The 20,856-nt window shown below is 41.3% G+C and overlaps 1 protein-coding gene across 1 annotated transcript in view; it reads left to right on the plus strand.

The window, feature by feature from the left end:
* Positions 1-17,059, plus strand: part of GREB1L (growth regulation by estrogen in breast cancer 1 like) — an 80,385-nt gene extending 63,326 nt beyond the window's left edge. Inside the window, exons 20-27 of the mRNA XM_021710051.1 lie at positions 979-1,140; positions 1,262-1,466; positions 9,073-9,238; positions 10,142-10,369; positions 11,268-11,409; positions 12,454-12,515; positions 14,830-14,968; positions 16,976-17,059. Coding sequence (XP_021565726.1) covers positions 979-1,140; positions 1,262-1,466; positions 9,073-9,238; positions 10,142-10,369; positions 11,268-11,409; positions 12,454-12,515; positions 14,830-14,932 — 1,068 coding nt within the window. The 3' untranslated portion in view covers positions 14,933-14,968; positions 16,976-17,059. The remainder of the gene's footprint in view (positions 1-978; positions 1,141-1,261; positions 1,467-9,072; positions 9,239-10,141; positions 10,370-11,267; positions 11,410-12,453; positions 12,516-14,829; positions 14,969-16,975) is intronic.
* The last annotated feature ends 3,797 nt before the right edge of the window (positions 17,060-20,856 follow it).

Consider the following 20,856-nt stretch of genomic DNA (forward strand, 5'->3'; position numbering starts at 1 on the left):
GCAGGGCTCAGGCAATTCACTCACCTCAGCCTCCCAAAGTGCTGGGATTACAGACTGAGCCACTAAGCCCGGCTAAGACCCTGACTCTTAAAAAAATAAAAATAAAAGTGAAAATCTTCTATTCACATAGTTTCTGTGTAATTACAGTACTAAGTTGCATATTCCCACATTTGTGAAGCAGAATAACTAGAATTTAAGTAAAGATGTATATTATTTTTCTATGAAATATAGTTATTTTACTTAAAACTGCTTGGAAACGTACCTGGATTCTAGTTGCTGATGAAGATTGATGTTATCCTGTCATTAAGCCAAATATTGTCTACATTGTAAAGTATGTGAAGACCTATTATATAATTATTCACTGAGATGGATTACAAGAGCATGTGAACTTCCCAACAACTTTGAAAACACTTTAGATATATATTTGGATGTGATGAGTCAGATGGCCTCTCCCTGAAGCCAGAGTTCTGGCCTGAAGGGCTGTTTGAACCTCTTCATCTTCCACTGTACCCAGGAAAGATGAGGCCACAGAGGCATTTTAATGTCGGTCCTGATATTTTATTTAGAAAGCTGATACTCAATTCATTTGACCTGACCCACGTAGAGCAGAAGCGTTTTTCCCCTACAGTGAGGGAAATATGTGCATAGCAGGACATCCCACAGGGATAGCTGACTTCTGCAGAAGACTGAGCAATTGTGACTGTAAGAACACGAGGAATGTAGACAGTGCCAAGCAATGAGTACTCCTCCCACTGTGAGGCTGTGTGGGTGCGAGGTGGCTGGCTCTCATGTCAGTGACAGCTACTAACTAGTAGAGTGTTTTGTCTTTCCCGGTCTTTAGATGTTGCTGCTCACGCCTGGTCTGGAACATCTCTAAGCTCATGTTAGTTTGCCTTTCTTAGTAACAGCCTGAAAGACTGGCCTGAAGTTTGGACACTGTGAACTTACATTCCCTCCCTTTGTTCTCTGCAAATGTAGATGTCTGACTCTACCCTTCATGCCTTCACATTCTCTTCCTCTATGCTGGGAGAAGAGGTTCAGCTCTATTTCATCATCCCCAAATCCAAAGAGAGTCATTTTGTCTTCAGCAAGCAGGGCAAACACCTGGAGAGTATGCGGCTGCCCCTGGTTTCAGACAAGGTGGGTGAGAGCATCTGGGCATGAGGGCTGGCAGGCACCTCATAGATGAGGTTTTCTTGAAGCTTCTTCTATCTAGAGGCGTTAATGTCCCCTTTTGGTCTGCTTTTTTCCCTTTCAGCAGAATTTGAATGCAGTGAAGAGTCCTATTTTCACTCCTTCCAGTGGTCGCCATGAGCATGGACTCCTAAACCTTTTCCACGCCATGGAAGGCATCAGCCACCTTCACCTTCTGGTGGTCAAAGAATATGAGATGCCGCTGTACCGCAAGTACTGGCCCAACCACATCATGCTGGTGCTTCCCGGCATGTTCAATAATGCAGGCGTGGGTAAGGTTCCCCCCACCCGGGACAGGGAGAAGGGCTGCAAAGATAAACTGAGTTTTATTCCCCTGGCATGAAATTTCCTAAGGTTCCCCTGATTCTGGAAAGTATCCTGCCCTCCTCATCAAAGATCTTTTGACTTCTTTGAATTTTGCAGGGGTCCAGCCCCTGCAGAGATATTTAGGGGGTCCCTTGGGAGGTGTGGCGGCGTCGGCGATTCTGTAGGGATAGATATTAAAAGAGAGAGGGAAGAAAGAAAGAGACTGGACTCTGTCTAGTGCAGAAGCCATTTAATGGGACTAACCATAAGCCTTTTATCCCAAATTTTCACAGGTTAAATCACAAGACTTTCATGTGAACACAAAGCAGGTGGATGAGGGGCGTCCCCCACCCACCAGGTATTTCCTCAGGCATGAGGAAGGACAACCACAAGACATTACATGAACACAAAGCCAGGTGGATGAGGGACATCCCCCACCCACCAGGTGTTTTCTCAAGCATGAGGAAGGGCAATCCCAAAATTATCTCACTGTTCCTCATGCTTGGTTAATATTCCTCAAAAGCAATATAACAATTTCTAACACCATAATATTCCAATGATCAATAACTTTTAAAACATGCACACACAACACCTAATGACTAACTTAAATCGTAATTCTTTTCTATTTTATGCTAATTCTACTACACTACAGAAACTCATAATTATAGCCCAACCCAGTTCCTAAAGAATGCGGCCTAGTCAAAAGATCATGCTGGGCCGTTTCTAGGAACAATTGATTACAACCTCTTAACAAAATGGCTGTTCTAAAATCCCATATATCTATTTTAACTTCTATAAAAGTTTGTAATTCCTAGCCGGGTTCAGTGGCTCAGCCTGTAATCCCGTGCCTTTGGGAGGCTGAGGTGAGTGGATTGCCTGAGCCTGAGGGTTCGAGACCGCCTGGGCAGCGAGAGCGAGACCTCATCTCTACAATAAATCAAAAAATCAGCTGGGCGTGGTAGCGCATGCCTGTAATTCCAGCTACTTGGAAGGTTGAGGCGGAAGGATCGCCGGAGCCCAGCAGATCGAGGCTGCGGTGGCCGGGAGCGGCCACTGCACTCCAGTCTGAGCGCGACAGAGTGAGACTCCAACTCAAAAAAAAAAAAAAAAAAAAAAGTTTGTAATTCCTAATCCTAATTTTTAAAGCTGATCATCAGCAATAAAGCTTCTAAAAACAAAACCCAAATATAAACTATATATTGTACTAAGGCCAAAACCACCATAGTAGAAAATGGGAACAATGAAATTTCTAAAGTTAGCTGTGTTCTTATTAAACCTCAAAATATCATGATTGATCATACTTGAACTAACATGATTCCCTGATGTTAGCATGACCTATTCTACAACACTTTCTATGAATAAAATAAATTCAATTTCTATAATAAGTAGAAAAACCCTACACTAACTGTAGCTAAAACCAGTCTAAAAGAATGCAGCCCAGTCCAAAGTACATGCTGGGCCCTCAGGAATGTGACCCAGCCCAAAGTTCGTGCTGGTCCATTTCTGGTAACTCTAGATAATCATCTATACCGTCTAAAGCTGAAAACAGCTCTCCATATGCATATACTGATTCTATAAATATACTTTTAAATCTTATAAAGAAGCTTGTACTGTATTAAAGGCTCCCAAATGTGACTTGAGTTTAAATTATATCTAATACCTAAGCCGAAACCGCAGTTCATGGAAAATAGGAACAATGAGTTTCTAGAGTGAGCCATACCTGTCACAGTCACAGAGCCTTCAGCTTAGGTAGGCAGAGATTCTTTTAGCTAAAAGGAAAAAGGGAGGAGGGAATGGGGTCAACAGCTCCCGAACACATCCTAGTAGTCTCAGGATCCACGGCCCACCTTGATCCCTAACGTTCAGGTGGACCTCCGTGGCCGGCTCCCAACAGAATTTGAGTTTTTCTTTTTCCCTCATCTCAATTTTGCAGGATTTTTAACTTCTGAGGACTAGGGAAGAAGTCACTGATGCACTGAGCACTCAGGGAAGGGTTGGGGATTCTTCCCAGGGTAGGCTGCAAATGTTCTTGAGTTGAGCACTCTAGAGCAGGAATTAACAGTGAGAATAAAGATGGTCTGAGGGAGAGGAGAGTTTGTGGCTCACCCCAATCTGGAGGGACCTTGGTCATCGCATCCTAAAGACACAGACCAAGCTCAGGGTGGCTGTTGTCCAGCCAGGGCACTTGATGCATCATTACTGCTGGAGACACAGAGGCTTGACCGGAAGAAGTCTTCTCTGCTTTTCCCCACAGGACTTGGTCAGTGCTTGCTGAATGTATGACAGAGCCGGGGGGGAGGCACTAGAGACGTTAGAACCCATTTAGGCAGGAAGCATCTAACTGAACCCAGGGATGGAGAGCTGGACTCTTCTGGGCACGTCTTGCACTATAGTTCTAAACAGTCTTTCTCATCAGCTTCTGTGGGTCTCTCAGTGCCAAGTCACAGAAGGATCCAGAATCAGCAACTGCTAACTCCCATTTTAAAGGGAAGTAGTAACCCCCAGCCTAGAGCTGGAGTGGAAGGCACATGAGACCTGAGTAGTTTTCTTGAACCTAAGATTCTTCTCTCCAGGGTCCCCGCTCTGGCTTCTTCCTTTCTCTTTGTCTCTCTGTTCATTTCTTTCCCTTTCTTTTTAGGTCTTTTTATTTCTTGTTCCTTTCTCCTCTTTTTCATGTTATTCAGATTTTTTTTTTTTTAGATTGGAAAATATAGTTTATTTAGAAAGTAAATTTGAGAGGCAGAAGATTTACCTCCCCAAGGTAGGGGAGAGGGCCAAAGCTAGAAAACATGGCAGGCATAGCTCAAAGAGCCATGGGGACACACCCGTGTTTAACAAAGCATTGGCCATTGTTCAGCTCTAAATAGCCTTAATGTGCGATTACATATTTCCCAAAATGACCTTATCATTTTGAATATAATTTTATGTTCCATGTTTATCACTTTATATCAAGTGAATTAAGGCTGTGTATATTTCTGGTCCTTCACCTTCTCCCAAACTGCCTATTCCCAAACTAAAGTCTTTTTCTGTATGAGTTTGACACTCTCCAGTGCCTGACTGACCTTTAGGAGAAAGTTTCCTCATCCCAGATATGACCAAATTGTTTAGTACTAGTTTTGCCATGTTTGCAATAATTTGGGGAGAAAAGCCAACACATACACAATGAAATAAATACAAACTGTTAACTTTTCATAAAAACCACATAAAACTTAATCATTTCCAAGTGTACACTTCAGAAGCGTTAAGTACATTCAGTGTTGTGAAACAGATCTCCAGACCTCTTTTCGTCTTGCAAAACTGAAACTCTATATCCATTGAACTTTCCCTTCCCCCAGCCCCTGGCAACCAACATTCTGCTTTCTCTAAGTATCTAATATAAGTGGAATTATGCAGTTTATCCTTTTGTGACTGGCTTATTGGACTTAGCATGTCCTCAAAGTTCATTCATGTAGTAGCATTTCAGAAGTTCCCTTTTTTGTGTGTGTGTTGGAGTCTCATTCTGTCACCAAGGCTGGAGCACAGTGGCACCCTCATGGCCACCGCAACCTCTAACTGCTGGGCTCAGGCGTTCCTCCAGCCTCAGCCTTCCAAGTAGCTGGAACTACAGGTGCACATACACCATGCCCAGTAATGTTTTGATTTATTGTAGAGATGAGGTCTCACCAACTTGCCCAGGCTGGTCTCGAACCCCTGGGCTCAGGCAATCCTCTCGCCTCCATCTCCCAAAGTGTTGGGATTACAGGCGTGTGCCACCACGCCCAGCCTCCTTCCTTCTTAAAAGCTGAATATAGGCCGGTTATAGTGACTCAAACCTGTAATCTCAGCAGTTTGGGAGGTTGAGGTGAGAGGATTGCCTGAGTCCATGGATTTGAGACCAGCCTGGGCAACTTGGTGAGACCTAATCTCTACAACAAATAAATTTTAAAAATTAGCCAAGCGTGGTGGCGCACATCTGTAGTTCCAAGTGATTGGAAGGCTGAGGCAGAAGGTTCACCTAAGCCCAGTAGATTGAGGCTGTGGTGGCCGTGAGTGTGCCACTGTACTCCAGCCAGGGTGACAGAGAGAGACTCCAACCCCCCCCCAAGAGGAAAGCTGAATATATATTTTCCACTGAATATATATACTGCATTTTGTTTCTCCATTCACCTGGATCTTGGGCTGTTCCCACCCTTTGGCTATTGTGAATAATGCTTTTATGAACACAGGTGTATAAATATCTCTGAGACCTGAAACCCTTCTTTCGGGTTCTTTTGGGATACACCCAGAAGCAGAATTTCTGGATCATACGGTAATTCTATTTTTAATCTTTTGAAGAACTGCCATAGTTTTCCATAGTGGCTGCACCATTTCACATTCTCACCAATAGTGCACTAAGGGTTCCAATTTCTCCACATCCTCAACAAATTTTTTTAAGGTAGTGTCTCATTGTGATTTTGACTTGCATTCCCCTAATTATTAGTGATGTTGAGCCTATTTCATGTGCTTGCTGGCCATATCTTCTTAGAGAAATGTCTCCAAAGTCCTTTGCCCACTTTTCAACTGAAACATTTTGTTGCTTGTTTGAGGGAATTCTTTATATATTCTAGATAATAGTATCAGATATGCTTGTACAAATTTGCTCCCTTTCCATGGATTGCCTTTCATTCTGTTATGTCATGAGGTCTAGCTTGTCTATTTTTTCTTTTGTTGCCCTTGTTTGCGGTCTTATACAAGGGGGGACTCAAAAAAAAAAACCCCAGAATTATCTTTTGGAGGGCAGACCCCTTATAATACACTTGGAATTTGTTCCTTTGGATTAGTCAACCCAAGCTTTTATCTGGAGGTTTTGGTTCCTTCATGACTTGCAGAGGAAATATCATGAGTTGTGGCAAACAGGTGTCGTGGTTCTTCCACCATGACAACACACCTGCCCACACTATGCTCGGTGTTCAGCAGTTTTTGACCAAAAAAATGGCATGAACCCCATGCCCCACCCTTCCTATTCACCCAGTCCCGCCCCAGAGACTTTTGTTTCCCTGGATGAAAAAAGTCCTCAAAAGGAAACATTTTACTAATGTGGACGAGGTGAAACAAAAAACAGCAGAAGCACTAAGCGACATCCAAACTGATGAGGTCAAAAACTGTTTCGGGCTGTGGAACAGCGTCTTGATAGATGTATTGCATCAGTTCTTTGAAGGTGATATGATATGAAGTTTAAACGTGAAAAAATACACAATTTTTAAGTAAATTCCAGGTTTGCCAACACCCCCTCCAAACGTGAGAGAGCATTGCCAGATACAATTTCATGAGGACTTCCTCTATGTTGTCTTCTAAATGTTTTATAGTTCTTTTGTTTAGGTCTCTGATCCATTTTGAATTAGTGTTTGTCTATGGTCTAAGGTAAGGCTCCTACTTCACTCTTTTACATGTGAATATCCAGTTTTCCCAACACCATTTGTTGACAAGACCACCTTTTCTCCATTGAACTGGCCTTGGCATCCTTGTCAAAAATCATTTGACAATATATGAGAGGGTTTATTTCTTCATGCCACTACCACACTATTTTTAATACTATAGCTTTGTAATAAGTTTTGAAATCAGGAAGTGTAAGATCTCCAACTTTACTTCTTTTCCAAGACTGTTTCAGCTATTTAGGGTCCCCTGAGATTCCATGTGAAATTAAGGATGGATTTTTCAATTTCTGCAGTTTTGGGGATTTTGGTAGGGACTGCATTAAATCTAGATTGCTTTGAGCAGTACCTACAACAATGTTAAGTCTTCCAATCCATGAACACAGGATGTCTTCCCATTTATTGGTGTCTTTTAAAATTTCTTTCAGCATTGTTTTGTACTTTTCAGTGTCTTTTACCCCCCCTAGTTTGTTCCTAAGTATTTTATTCTTTTTGATGCTACAGTAAATAGAATTGTTTTCTTAATTTCCTTTTTTAGATTGTTCACTGTTTTGAGTATAGAAACAACAGATTTTTTGGCATTGATTTTTGCATCTACAGCTTTGCTGAATTCACTGATTAGTTCTAATGAAATTTTTTTTTGAGTTGGAGTCTCACTCTGTTGCCTAGACTGGAGTGCAGTGGCCACTCCCAGTCACCGCAGCCTCGACCTGCTGGGCTCCGGCAATCCTTCCGCCTCAGCCTTCCAAGTAGCCGGAACTACAGGCACGCGCTACCACGCCCGGCTGATTTTTTGATTTATTGTAGAGATGAGGTCTCGCCAAGTTGCCCAGGGGGGTCTCGAACCCGCGGGCTCAGGCAATCCACTCACCTCAGCCTCCCAAAGCACTGGGATTACAGGCTGAGCCACCGAGCCCAGCCTCTAATGAAATTTTTTGATGTGAGACATGTCGCCTGGGAAGAGACGATTTTGCTACTTCTTTCCAATTGGAATGCCTTCTATTTCTTTTTCTTGCCTACTTTTTCTGGCTAAGACTTCCAGTAGTATGAAATAGAAGTGGTAAAGGGGGTGGAGGGGGCATCTTTGTCTTATTCTTGACCTCAAAGGAAAACCTTTTTAGTCTTTCACCATTGACTATGGTGATGTTAGCTAAGGACTGTTCCTACATGACCCTTAGCATGCCGCGGATGCATACTGCTATCCACATGCTCTTTGAAAGGCAGATTTTCCTAAATCCCAGTTTTATCCTTGATCTATTAAAACTGCTTTCGGTTCTTCTATAGGTTTAAGAGGCTTTTTTAAGCCTCATTTCATTATCATCTATATTATGTTTCATTTTAGGGTGGCCCACTTAAAAATTTTTGCTAATTCCTGATGGAGAGATGAGTAAATAAGACAAATCGTCATAATAATTGCTAACACTGAGTACTTTACAGCATGCTAGACACTGTCCTGAGCACTATACAGCAACCCTGCAAGACAGACATTACTGTCACCTTCTTGTAAGTGGGGAAGCCAAGGCACAGTGAAGTTAGCTTGTTTAGGGTCACACAGAAAGTGGTGGAATCAGGATTCAAAATCAGGCAGGATGGCTCCAGTCTCTTATCACTATGCCACATTGCCACTTACAAAAAGCAGATCTGGGGAAAGTGTGTCAGTTTCCAGAATCTTCTTTAGAGAAGACACTGCTGCCAATTTCCTAAAAGTATCTAAAGCAGAGGACACATCAGTGGAAGTGGCATTGCAGCCTGGTCAGTACCTAGTACAGGACATGAGAGTAGCTGCTTCCAAGACCACGAGCTTCTTGTCATGCTTCAAGGAAGTCATTAGTAATAGCATTTTCTCCATGTGGTATCCTTTGTCCTACCCGGAAAACTCGATTCTTGCGGTACTCCTCAAAGTGCGGTTCACATATCTTCTGCATCAGTAAGAAATATCTCTGGTTTCTGACCCTTCACCAGATCTACTCAAGTGCACCTCTGGTGATGGACTCCAGGAATCCACATTTTAAACTGATTCCCCAGTGGCTCTTCCATACACTTGAGAGCCACTGCTCTGAATATTTGGATGCTTCTGCCTGCACGGTGAACAGGCATGCCTGTGGAGAGAATGCAACTGCCTGTGGGGCTTTCTTTCGTCAAGTCTAAGCAGATGTGTCGATGTGGGTATGTTGCTTTCTAGGTGCTGCCAGGTTCCTCATTAAGGAGCTGTCATATCACAACCTAGAACTGGAGAGGAACCGCCTGGAGGAGCTGGGAGTTAAACGCCAGTGTGTCTGGCCTTTCATCGTCGTGATGGATGACTCATGTGTCCTATGGAACATTCACAGTGTTCAGGAGCAGACAAGGTAGTGATACTTCCAAGCAGTTCTGGGGGAGTATAGGTAACACAGTTCTATAGAGAAGATCCTTTTCCTTGCTGCAGTTAGACATGGAGATAAATAAGATACAGCTTTCAAGAGCAAAATGGTCAACAGACCATTTTGTGGTGATTTAGGAATTCTTTATTTAGACATTCGGTATGCCATTACATTCCTGGACTCTTTTGGCATCATGGCACTGGTTAGCTACAAAAGTCTGTTGAGACACAATGATTTATTTAGAAAGATTGTTGACATCTGAATCAGGAGACCTGATTTTTAGCCCCAGCTCTGCTTCTTAACTATCTGTATGGAAAAGAAAACTCATTTCACCTCTCTCTATCTCAAGTCCATCATCACCTGTAAAATTACAGCTGGACCTAAAGCAGTGGTTCTCTTGCTGGGGCAGTGCTGCCTCCCAGGGGGCATTTGGGGGTACTGAAATGCCAGAGGGTGGTGGTCAGGGGGTTCTATGAGGACCAGGGAATGCTAAATATTCGAAGTCCTACCAATATACAGCCCCAAATTCAGCAGCTCCCACTGCAACACTGTCCAGGTGATCACTAGGCCCTTCCAACTTAAACATCGTAATTCTGTGTCCTTGTTTCTCCTGTGGATTTCAAGCCAGTGAAGTTTTCCAATAGTCCTTATTCATTACCCGCTTTGAAACATGGGCTGGAATTATTTCTCAGTTCTAAAATGCCAGCTTAATGGTGACAGACAGTGGGAAAAGTGGGCTTGACATTCTTTTCCACTTGGTAATACAAAGTAAGTCAGTGAATTGTAACCTTTAGCATATTACTAGTGTATAGTAGTGTAGACCCTTCACAAATGACCCTCTCTTTGGTATATTTACTGACATGTTATGTAAACAATTGTTTTATTTCCTAGCCAGCCCATAGAGGTAGGAGTTTCCAGTAAGAATGTGTCCTTGAAAAGCGTCTTGCAGCATATTGAAGCCACACCAAAAATTGTTCACTACGCCATCTTGGGTATACAGAAATGGAACAGCAAGCTGACTTCTCAGAGCCTAAAAACCCCGTTCTCTAGGTGCCACGTGCATGATTTCGTTTTCCTCAACATAGACTTGACTCAAAATGTGCAGTATGACTTCAACAGGTAAGTCAGGCCTCATGGATGCAAGCAATTCTGGTACATCTGACTGTTTCTGCCCAACTCTAGCTTCTGTAATACTTTTGTTCCTGTCTGTGTTCTTTGAGAAGCTTCCTCTTTATGTGAGCAAGCAGAAAGGGGGGGCCCACAAGCCCCAAAGTCTGCCCCTTCATCATCATTCACACTGACCTAGACCCTTAATAACAGGTGTTCCAATGTGAAATGCTTAGAAAACACACTTTAGCCATCTCATTATTCAACGAGTGCTAAAATAGACACAAAAACTATTGACTAAACACAAGTCAGTGTGTGGACCTACAGACATGTAAGGCTAAGCCTTCCCTTCACCCTCAGAACTCGGAAATCCCCAAATGTAAGATTCAAAGTTCAGGATCCCGTAGGGAAAAGGCAGCAGATGAGGATGAGCGGGCTAGCCCTGGCCTTGCCTTTGAATAAGTTATGTCTAGGTTTCTGCAAAATCTGAGCTGGGCAAGGAAAAAAGGCAGGGACCATAAAGTCCCTCTTATGTCAACTCCTAACCTTGTGGCTATGAGAATAGGTGCTGTGTTCATTTCTGTGTTTTACATTTGACAAACGCTTCATCCTGTTTGTAGCCAGAATTTTAGAATATGTAGAATAGGAATATAGTCCTGTTTTTGTTCAGGGATATTAAAAACCCTGTGGCCTATCTGGAACAGAAATTACTTCCTCCTTCTTTTAAGTGTTTAATGCCCGAATTAGGATTTCTCACAGGTCAGTGTTACAAGGGCCAGCTCCATAGGACAAGTTGATTATTTTAGGCTCTCTCCTAACATCTGCCATACATTTATTTCTCTGTGTATAGCTGTGATGGCTGAAATGTGACAGGAAGTCAAAGAAACCTATTGTTGTGGTTATGATTTAGGTATTTCTGTGAAGATGTTGACTTTAACCTGAGAACAAACAGTAGTGGCCTGCTCATCTGCCGCTTTAATAACTTCAGTCTCATGAAGAAACATGTTCAGGTTGGCGGGCAGAGGGACTTTATCATTAAACCAAAGATCATGGTGAGTTTTACAAGACTGATTCAAGTGTCACAAATAAACACTGTATACGTAACCCTGAATTGTACCCCACATCTTTAAAATTAAAAATTAAAATAAACGCAATGATCTCTTAAGAATATCTCTTATTAGATTACTGGTAATATTAAGCATTTTCCACCCAATTGGAAAGTGAAGGTAACACGAGAGTTCTTCATGTCAATTTCATAGCCTCATTTCTGTTACTGAGGACTCATCTGGAGCTAAAACAACCTTTGACAACTCATCAAAATTACTTGAGATCTGAGTTTCTTTAGGTAGAAGCCTTAACAATTTCATTAAAGCTTTAGTTTCAAGATGGCAAACTTTACATTTTTACATTCTTCATGTAATACATCACAGAATTGTAAACCAAGATGCTAACCTTTCCCAGAATTTTTTTTAAAAGATAGTAACACAGATCAAAACCTGTGAAGAGTTCATTCATGGACCTACCACTCCTTTTCTAAGAGATTTACTGGTATCAAATCCTTTACAGTATGTGGACTACTCAATGGTGCTTATAAACCTTTATTTTTTTTTAGGGGGTGGGGGATAGGATTTAACCCATACACAGGCAGCACCACTGTAAACATCTTCCTGTTAGATCTCACAATGCACTTATCAAATGCAGGAACTTTCCAAGAAGCCTATTTTCCACTTTCTCTTGTCCTTGATGTGTATAACTTATGTTAAATCCTACTGTACTATGCCCAAGAGAAAAAAAATTTCAGGACCCAAGAATGATAGACAAACATTGAAACCTAGCATCTGTTACTGTGCAACTATTATTATTTGGGAACTGTAAGGATGGAATCCAGTGTTTCCTTGTCTGTTTCACCTGGTGACAGACACAGTGTTTCCCATGATGATCGTGGCTCTAATTTCAGGTGTCGGAGAACTTAGCACCCATCTTGCCCCTTCAGTACATATGTGCTCCTGACAGTGAACACACGCTCCTGGCAGCCCCTGCACAATTTCTCCTGGAGAAATTCCTTCAGCACGCCTCATACAAACTCTTCCCCAAAGCCATCCATAACTTCAAGAGTCCCGTGCTGGCCATTGACTGCTACCTTAACATTGGACCAGAGGTAAAAGGAGGGGGATACTGGGCTGACCCACATCCATCCACGTCTTTCCCATTTTAGCTGTTTGCAAACTTAGCTGGAGGCAAAAAGGAGCCTGTGACATACTCACTTATGCAAAGACTCACACAGATGCGATGACAATTACCCCTCCCCATACCTACCTTTATCTCTGCAAAATGAGCCAGTGAACACTCCCAGCTCAGTTCAGATGTCAGCTCCTCTAAGAAGCTCACTTTGATGACTTTGGGCATCAGGAGTTGCTTGTTTCCTCCTATCTTAACACTTATCAGAGTACATTCTAATTTTGTGAACTGTGTTTCAAAAACATACAGTGTGTTAAAAAACATACAATGTGTTAGCCACTGTTTTAGACATATATAAGAGAAGCTCAATGCTTACTGAACCAACGTGTACCACCTGAGAGCTTTATGGCTGTCATTTCTCCACTTCTCATCCCTGGGTTTCTCTCTCAAGTTCTTCACATTTTTGTTGTTTTAAAAACCCACCACTTGCATCTCTAGGTTCTTGCCACTAAGCTTTCCCTTAGGATTATTCTATTCTATTCATTCATATATCCTCCTTGTAAAGAATTTTTCAAAATAAAAGTCATAAGGAAAAAAAGTAAAATCACCTACAACAGGAACATAACATTCTGGTATACGACACTTCCTTCCATGTTTTTTTCTTTGTATGAATTGACAAAAACACATACTCTTTTAACACTGAAGTCCAACTATATTCAATTTTGGAAAACTAATTTTTAAAATTTAACAGTATCAACATTTTCATGATGTTTCAATAATCGACACTGTAGATTAGGCTATGAATTGTAGAATTTTAGAAGTAGAAGGAGTCTTGAAAACCACCATATGTACCAGGCACGATGGCTCATGCCTGTTAATCCTGGCACTTTGAGAGGCTGAGGCAAGAGAACTGTTTGAACCCAGTAGTTTTAGACCAGCCTGGACAATATAGTGAGACTTTATCTCTACAAAATAAAAAAATTAGCCAGGTGTGATGGCACACACCTGTAGCCCCAGCTACTCGGGAGGCTGAGGCAGAAGTATCACCTGAGTCCAGGAGGTTGAGGCTGTGGTGAGCCGTGTTTGTGCCACTGTACTCCAGCTTCAGAGACAGAATGAGACACTGATTCAAAAAAAAAAAAAAAAAGAAAAAGAAAAAGAAAAACATCAGATGCAATAAAACCTTTCACGTAAGTTACACATCTAACCCTGATCTCCCAATTCCCCTAGAGTCTAGGGCTCTAGGTATGAAGCAACACAATCTCAACACAACTACTACCACCAGCAGCTAATACCTACTAAGTGGTTTACATTAATTACTTAATTCACAAAGACATCCTATAAAACAAGTACTACTGTTATCTCTAGAGATAAGGACAGTAAGGTATGAAGGAGACTGCTCCTTTCATGTGGTGACTAAATGGAGGAAACAGCAGAATGGTCCATGCTCTTACCCACTGCACCATACTAGCTCCCAATTTTCTTACTCATTTTCCTGTTTTTTGCAAAGTTATCATCTGTTCATGAAAGCTCTGGCCAAAAATTTAAATTCAAGCACTGTTCTAAGCTCCTAACCAATTGAAATTTAAATCGAAATGAAAAGCTGATTAATCAAGCCAGGCATAGTGGCTCACACCTATATAATCCCAACACTTCGAGAGGCTGAGGCGACAGGATTGCCTGAGCCCAGGGTTCCAGACCAGCCTGGGCAACTTGGCAAGACCTTGTCTCTACAACAAATCAAAAAATTAGCCAGGCATGGTGGCATGCACCTGTGGTTCCAGCTACTTGGAAAGTTGAGGTAGAAGAATCACCTGAGCCCAGCAGGTCAAGGCTGTAGTGGCCGTGAGTGTGCCACTGCACTCTAGCCTGAGCAACAGAGTGAGACACTCCAAAAAGAAAAGAAAAGAAATTCTGATAAAAAATTTTTATTCTCATCAATAAGGTAATCTCTAAACATTTATTCTTTCCTAAGTATGTCTTTTGTGGAAGGTAGTTATTTTCCTTTTTAATTTTATGAAGACTTAAATGTAGAGGTTTCCTTTGTTTTTTACTACTAATTTCTTTCACAGTAGTCCTCTTTTATGAAAAATAAGAAGCTTAAACAGGTTAAAACTTGGCACACTAAATAAAAGAGGTACAAAGTTTAAATAACCAACTCATCTAATACCAGAAAATATTAATCTCCTTTCCTTACCCCGAAAGAAAGAGGAAAGTACTGACTCATTCAGCTACCCTGCAGATGTTCTGCTTGTTCTTGAAATGCCCATGCTATTTCTGCTTGATGGTTTCAGGTGGCCATATGCTACATCAGCTCCAGACCCCACTCCAGCAATGTCAACTGTGAAGGGGTGTTTTTCAGCGGACTTCTCTTGTACCTCTGTGACTCTTTTGTAGGTGCTGATCTACTTAAGAAATTTAAATTTTTAAAAGGTAAATCAAATTTAGTATCTTGCTGGTAAATGCTATTGGCTCTCACTGGACAAAATACAGAGGAGGAAGGTACCCTCAAAAAAGCACTTTAACATTGATTTTTGCCAATAATTTGAGTATCTTGCTTTTAAAACCAGGGCCACTAGTTTTCTTAATTGGGGGGGGGGGGATCAAGTCATTGTTATCCTAAGACTAAATGTAGATAAGTAGCCAAATGCATGACCATATTAAATAGATTGTTATTGCTACTGATTTTAGAAAGAAACTGATGATTTCAGGTGGCCATATGCTACATCAGCTCCAGACCCCACTCCAGCAACATCAACTGTCAACTGAGGGGGGAAATGTCATTGTTCCAGCAATGTCAACTGAGGGGGAGGAGGGGAATCAAGTCATTGTTATCCTAAGACTAAATGTAGATGAGCAGCCAAATGCATGCCCATATTAAATAGACTGTTGTTGCCAATAATTTTAGAAAGAAATGATGCAAGAATACGTAATGCTTCTCATATAAACTAGCTTTAATGGAAATCAGGCTAGTGAGTCTAACTGTATATGTACATAACCATACACATTATATAGTAATTTGAATCTAACATACTGCCTAGGTCAGAAATCAACTGCAACAAATTTGTATAACTGCATACCTAGATGTAAACCCTTAGTTATGGTTCTGATGTAGAAACTACAGTTGGTCAGGCACAGTGGCTCATGCCTGTAATCCCAACACTTTGGGAGGCCAAGATGAGAGGATTGCTTGAGCCCAGGGGTTCGAGACCAGCCTGGGCAACTTGGTGAGACCCCGTCTCTACAAAATAAATTAAAAAATGAGCCAGGTGTGGTGGCATGCGCCTGTAGTTCCAGCTACTTGGAAGGCTGAAGCAGAAGATCTCCTGAGCCCAGCGGGTCGACAATGGGGTGGCCGTGAGTGTGCCACTGCACTCCAGCCTGGGCGACGGATTAAGACTCTAACTCAAAAAGAAACAAGAAAAACAAAACAAACAAAAAAAACACATTTGGAGGCAAGACACGGTGGCTCACGCCTGTAACCCCAGCTCTTTGGCAAGCAGAGGCAGGAGGATCACTTAAGCTCAGGAGTTTGAGACCAGCCTGGGCAATATGAGGCACTATATCTCTACAAAAGAAATTTGAAAAATTAGCCTGGCATGGTGGCACATGCTTGTGGTCCTAGCTACTTGCAAGGCTGTGGTAGGAAGACTACTTGAGCCTAGGAATTCAAGGCTTCAGCTTACTATGATCACACTACTGCACTTCAGCCTGGGCAACAGAGTAAGACCCTGTCTCTGAAAAACCTACAGTTGGCCTCAATGGGTATGCACCACAGAGTTAGAATGGCCTAAGAACAAATTATAGATTAAACATCACAAGTAATCCTGATAAAGATGACCTTTGAGGTCAGTGAAAAAGCGAAATTCGAACATTGTGTGCAGCAAGAGAACAGAGGGCTTGGGAGGACTGTGCACCGATGTACGTATATTTGTATAAAGTACGTATATAAATTATTTCTTCTGCCAGGTGGGGGAAGAGAGAGAGGGCAATTTTGCCTCCCAAGAGACATTTGATAATGTCTGGAGACATTTTTGATTGTCATACTGGGGTGTGCTGCTAGCACATGGTGGGCTGAAGCCAAGGATGCTGGTAAACATTGTACAAGACACCGAACAGCCCCCACAACAAAGAATTACCCAGTTCAGCAGTGCTTAGGTTCAATCTAAAGGAAGACATGAGAAGCACATCATCAGTTACCACAGGGAAGGGGGGCTGTGGTGGGGAGGTTACTTACTTTACATTCTTTAAACCACTGGATTTGTAAAACTACCTATTCAAAATAAATAATAATATTAAAGTGAAAAATTCTGATAGGTTACTACCTTATGTTGGTTCTTGGTCGTGTTAGCCTAGGAAATATAATCAGAAAAAGATGGTAGAATTCTTTGTAAGTTCATTGCCAGAACCTAAGACCTATGTCTGCCTTTCTTCCCGAAGGTGCTACCTTGTGTGTCATTTGTCAAGACAGAAGCTCCTTACGCCAAACAATTGTCCGCTTGGAGCTAGAAGATGAGTGGCAGTTCCGCCTCCGAGATGAGTTTCAAACTGCTAACAGCAGTGATGACAAACCTCTCTACTTTCTTACTGGACGCCATGTATGAGCTTTTGAAGAGATCAAAAATAGCAAAAGCATGCCTGGGTGGGGTGGGACAGAAACATTTACTTGGATTTTTTTTTCTTTAAAGTACAATCACTGTGGAGCGAAGTGCAACATACTTGTCTGTTCTCCAAAGAACTCCCCAAACCTGACCCAGGACTTTGGGGACATTACTTTCCTTCAGTTCCAATTATAGGACCTTAAATTCAGGTAAACTCCACCCTAGGCAGGTATGCAATTACGTAACATATGGTCTGCCCATGGGATTCTGAGGAAGATATACTTTGGAGAATGAATATGGAGTTTGCTTTGGTTTTTCTACTACACTATGTTAGGGGAAACTGACTCTCAGCATCAGCTAGCCTGAATGTGTTACATGAGACTCACACCATGGGTGTGGAAGTAATTGAAGATTAACGTTTGAGGCCTGAACCCTCAGTTTCTCTTCAGATCTGTACTTTGGTACAGTATTACTCAGGGGTTTGAAATGATAGAATGTAGAAGATATTTGTATTTAAAAAAAGGAAGTAGCTTTGTCTTTCTCTGTGCAGTGTTAGTTTAAGATTTATAATCTTCTATGTATTGAAACTTTCAGCAAAATTTCCACAGGAGTTAAAAGTTTACTACTTAAACTGAACAAACAAATCAGTAAACGCAGAGCAGGTATTGTGTGCATTTATGCAGCTTCTCCTAGCTTAATTCCTTTGCTTTTCCCACTCTTTAAAAATGTTTCCAGTCTTTAAGCACAACCTATCTATGAGAAGAACATGGAACATCAATTAATCTTGCACAAGAACCTGATTAAGTAGGTGAGCCAATTAAGAAGCTTTCAGCAAATGACCTGCATCCACTCTGGTTGGAAGTAAACAGTTGGCACCAGGAAACCTAAATGTCAGGCTGAGGTTCTGCTGCGGAGGGAAACTTGTTCGTTTCCTTTCAGGGACTTCAACAAAGCTTCCTTTAAAAGATGCACTGAATATTAGCCGCCTTACACTGACACCACCACAGAAGTTGCTGAAACAGGAAATTGAGCCATAGAAAGACAGAGAAGTGTTTTAATCTTACCAGTGACTCTTTTGTGAGGAGTAAGGAAGATTCCACTAAGAGTCCTTTTGACTCATTAAAATCAGCAGAGGGTGTTTGTCCAACTTCAACAATAAGAGGCATAAATTGCTGCACATTTCTCAAATATTCTAATCAACATATTTTTGGAAAATGTTCTAGAACAAACTAAGTGTACTAGAAGTTTACTCTAAAATTGCTCTGGTTCTCCCGAACAATCTCCTGAGATTTTTCTCATGAGCCCATATGTACTACTTTATTCCTACTTTAAAGCACCATTTTTACTTGAATCAGTCTTGTGACCTGAAACTACTGAGGGGCCTACTAAGCTGCATTTACTTAGAACAGTGTTAACTGACCAGCGTTATTATCTTGTGATAACAAGGAGTTTACAGCTAGTGAAAAGATGGAATGTATTAGGTTTAAAATGGTTTGCAGAACTCTTGGTTTTAATGTACCTACTTAAGATGCTTTAACTGTATTTTGAAATGAACAATTCCTTTTAACCCCATTGTTAATTGTCCTTCAAAGGGGACCTGCCTTATATATGCTTTAAAAATACTCCTTAATTTTAGTACAGCAGAATTTTTGGCAAAGAGGTATGTTTTGAAGCAGTTTAGCTTAGATATGAATGTATTTCACTTGTTCCTGTTTTGTTGAAAGGGCCTAATTTAGACAATATCGAGAAACTCACTGTGCAATATTCCAGTAACATTTACTACAGAGAGCAAATAAAATACTTGAAATAATTATAAAACAATTTTCCTGGGGCAGATGGCCTCTCGGGGTTTCTTCTGGCTTTATGACTTCATAGTCTAAAGAATGTTTTTTAAAGTAGTTGTGTCAGATGCGGGTACTCCATATTAGTTAGGGCTGCACTCTGAAAATTCAAGTAATTATAAGCTCTTAAATACTATTTAACTCTGTGGAAGAGAAATGCCAGAATAAAGCCAAAAGACCATCACCCAATAATGGAGAAACTGACTCTCCTTTTCAGAACCTATCCTGCTACAGTTTGGATCTATTAAAACCATCTTATCAGTATAATTCCTTAAGGAATGTTAGGTCCTTCTTTAAGGATAAAGTTGCACAAGCACAGGACACCACGATTTGTTAATATATATATTGGTGTGTTCGGCTTTAAGCTTTGCCATCCCTTAGAACACTGATGTGGGGTGAATGGATTTGCTAGGCCCACGCAGTAACTCACCTGCAGACCTGCTGAACCTCAGCATGTTTGACAGTTCACACAGGTTAACACTGAATGTAAACTACAAATTAGAAAGAGAACTGTTGTGTCAATTTTTTTGGCTGTAATTTATGCAATTGCTTTTTGTGATTTTTAGGGGGCACCTGTGTTGCTTTAATACTGTAAAATTTTCTTAACCAAAATTTGGTGAATTTCACTAGTCTACCTCACATTTTGTTTATGATTCTGAATTGTCTTAAGTTGCATCTACTGTATGTTCTTGTCCTTTCATTTAATTTGGTGAATGTATTAAAATTCTCTCTCACCCCCACCAAAAAGTTGTTTTTCTTTAAACTAATTTTCTGGTTTATTTTTGAAAAATGGAACGAGTTTCTTGACTCTGACAATATCCAAAAAAGGCTTGAAGTCACATCATAGTTGGATGACTCTAAGATTCTAATATTCAGCCGGGCTCAGTGGCTCAGTCTGTAATCCCACGCCTTGGGAGGCTGAGGTGAGTGGATTGCCTGAGCCCGTGGGTTCGTGAACCGCCTGGGCAACTTGGTGAGACAATAAATCAAAAAATTAGCCGGGTGTGGTAGCACGCGCCTGTAGTTTCAGCTACTTGGAAGGTAGAGGTGGAAGGATAGCTGGAGCCCCGGTCTGGGCGACAGAGTGAGACTCCAACTCAAAAACAAAAAAAAAGATTCTAATATTCTAGCATAATGATCCAAGAAAGTGCTAAATAAGTATTTGTTAAATAAAAATATATAGCTTATAAAAAGCAGATATATAAACACACATAAATATCCACATAGATCATACCCATTTGCAGATTTCTACATAATAGATGATCTACAAATAATTAAAGAGTTATTAGAAATATTCATAGTACATCCCCAATGTTTTACTTTACAGAAAGCAATGATATTCACCTTGATGTTCTTGGAAACAAAACTTTGTATCATACTACACAGTTCTAGCAACCCAAAGTGTTATTGTTTTTTGCTTTGTTTTTTTTTTGAGTCGGAGTCTCGTCGCCCAGACTGGAGTGCAGTGGCCGCTCCCGGCCACCGCAGCCTCGACCTCCTGGGCTCCGGCGATCCTTCCGCTCAGCCTTCCAAGTAGCTGGAACTACAGGAACGCACTACCACGCCTGGCTAATTTTTTTTTAAATTTATTGTAGAGATGAGGTCTTGCCAAGTTGCCCAGGCGGGTCTCGAACCCGCAGGCTCAGGCAATCCACTCACTTCGGCCTACCAAAGCGCAGGATTACAGGCTGAGCCACCAAGCCTGGCCCAAAGTGTTATTGTTAATCTCTGATTTATTTCTAAATTCTACCTAAATGCTAACTTTTGAGAATAACTTTGTTATCTCAGAAAAAAATGGGTTTCAACTCTATTACATAAGTGTAGTAAATTAAAAGAATTTGACACAGAACCCATGAAAACACTCTTCTAGGCCAAGGCT

This window comes from Carlito syrichta, unplaced genomic scaffold, assembly GCF_000164805.1.
Source record: "Carlito syrichta isolate Samal-C Ts95f unplaced genomic scaffold, Tarsius_syrichta-2.0.1 Scaffold287975, whole genome shotgun sequence".
NCBI lineage: Eukaryota > Metazoa > Chordata > Mammalia > Primates > Tarsiidae > Carlito > Carlito syrichta.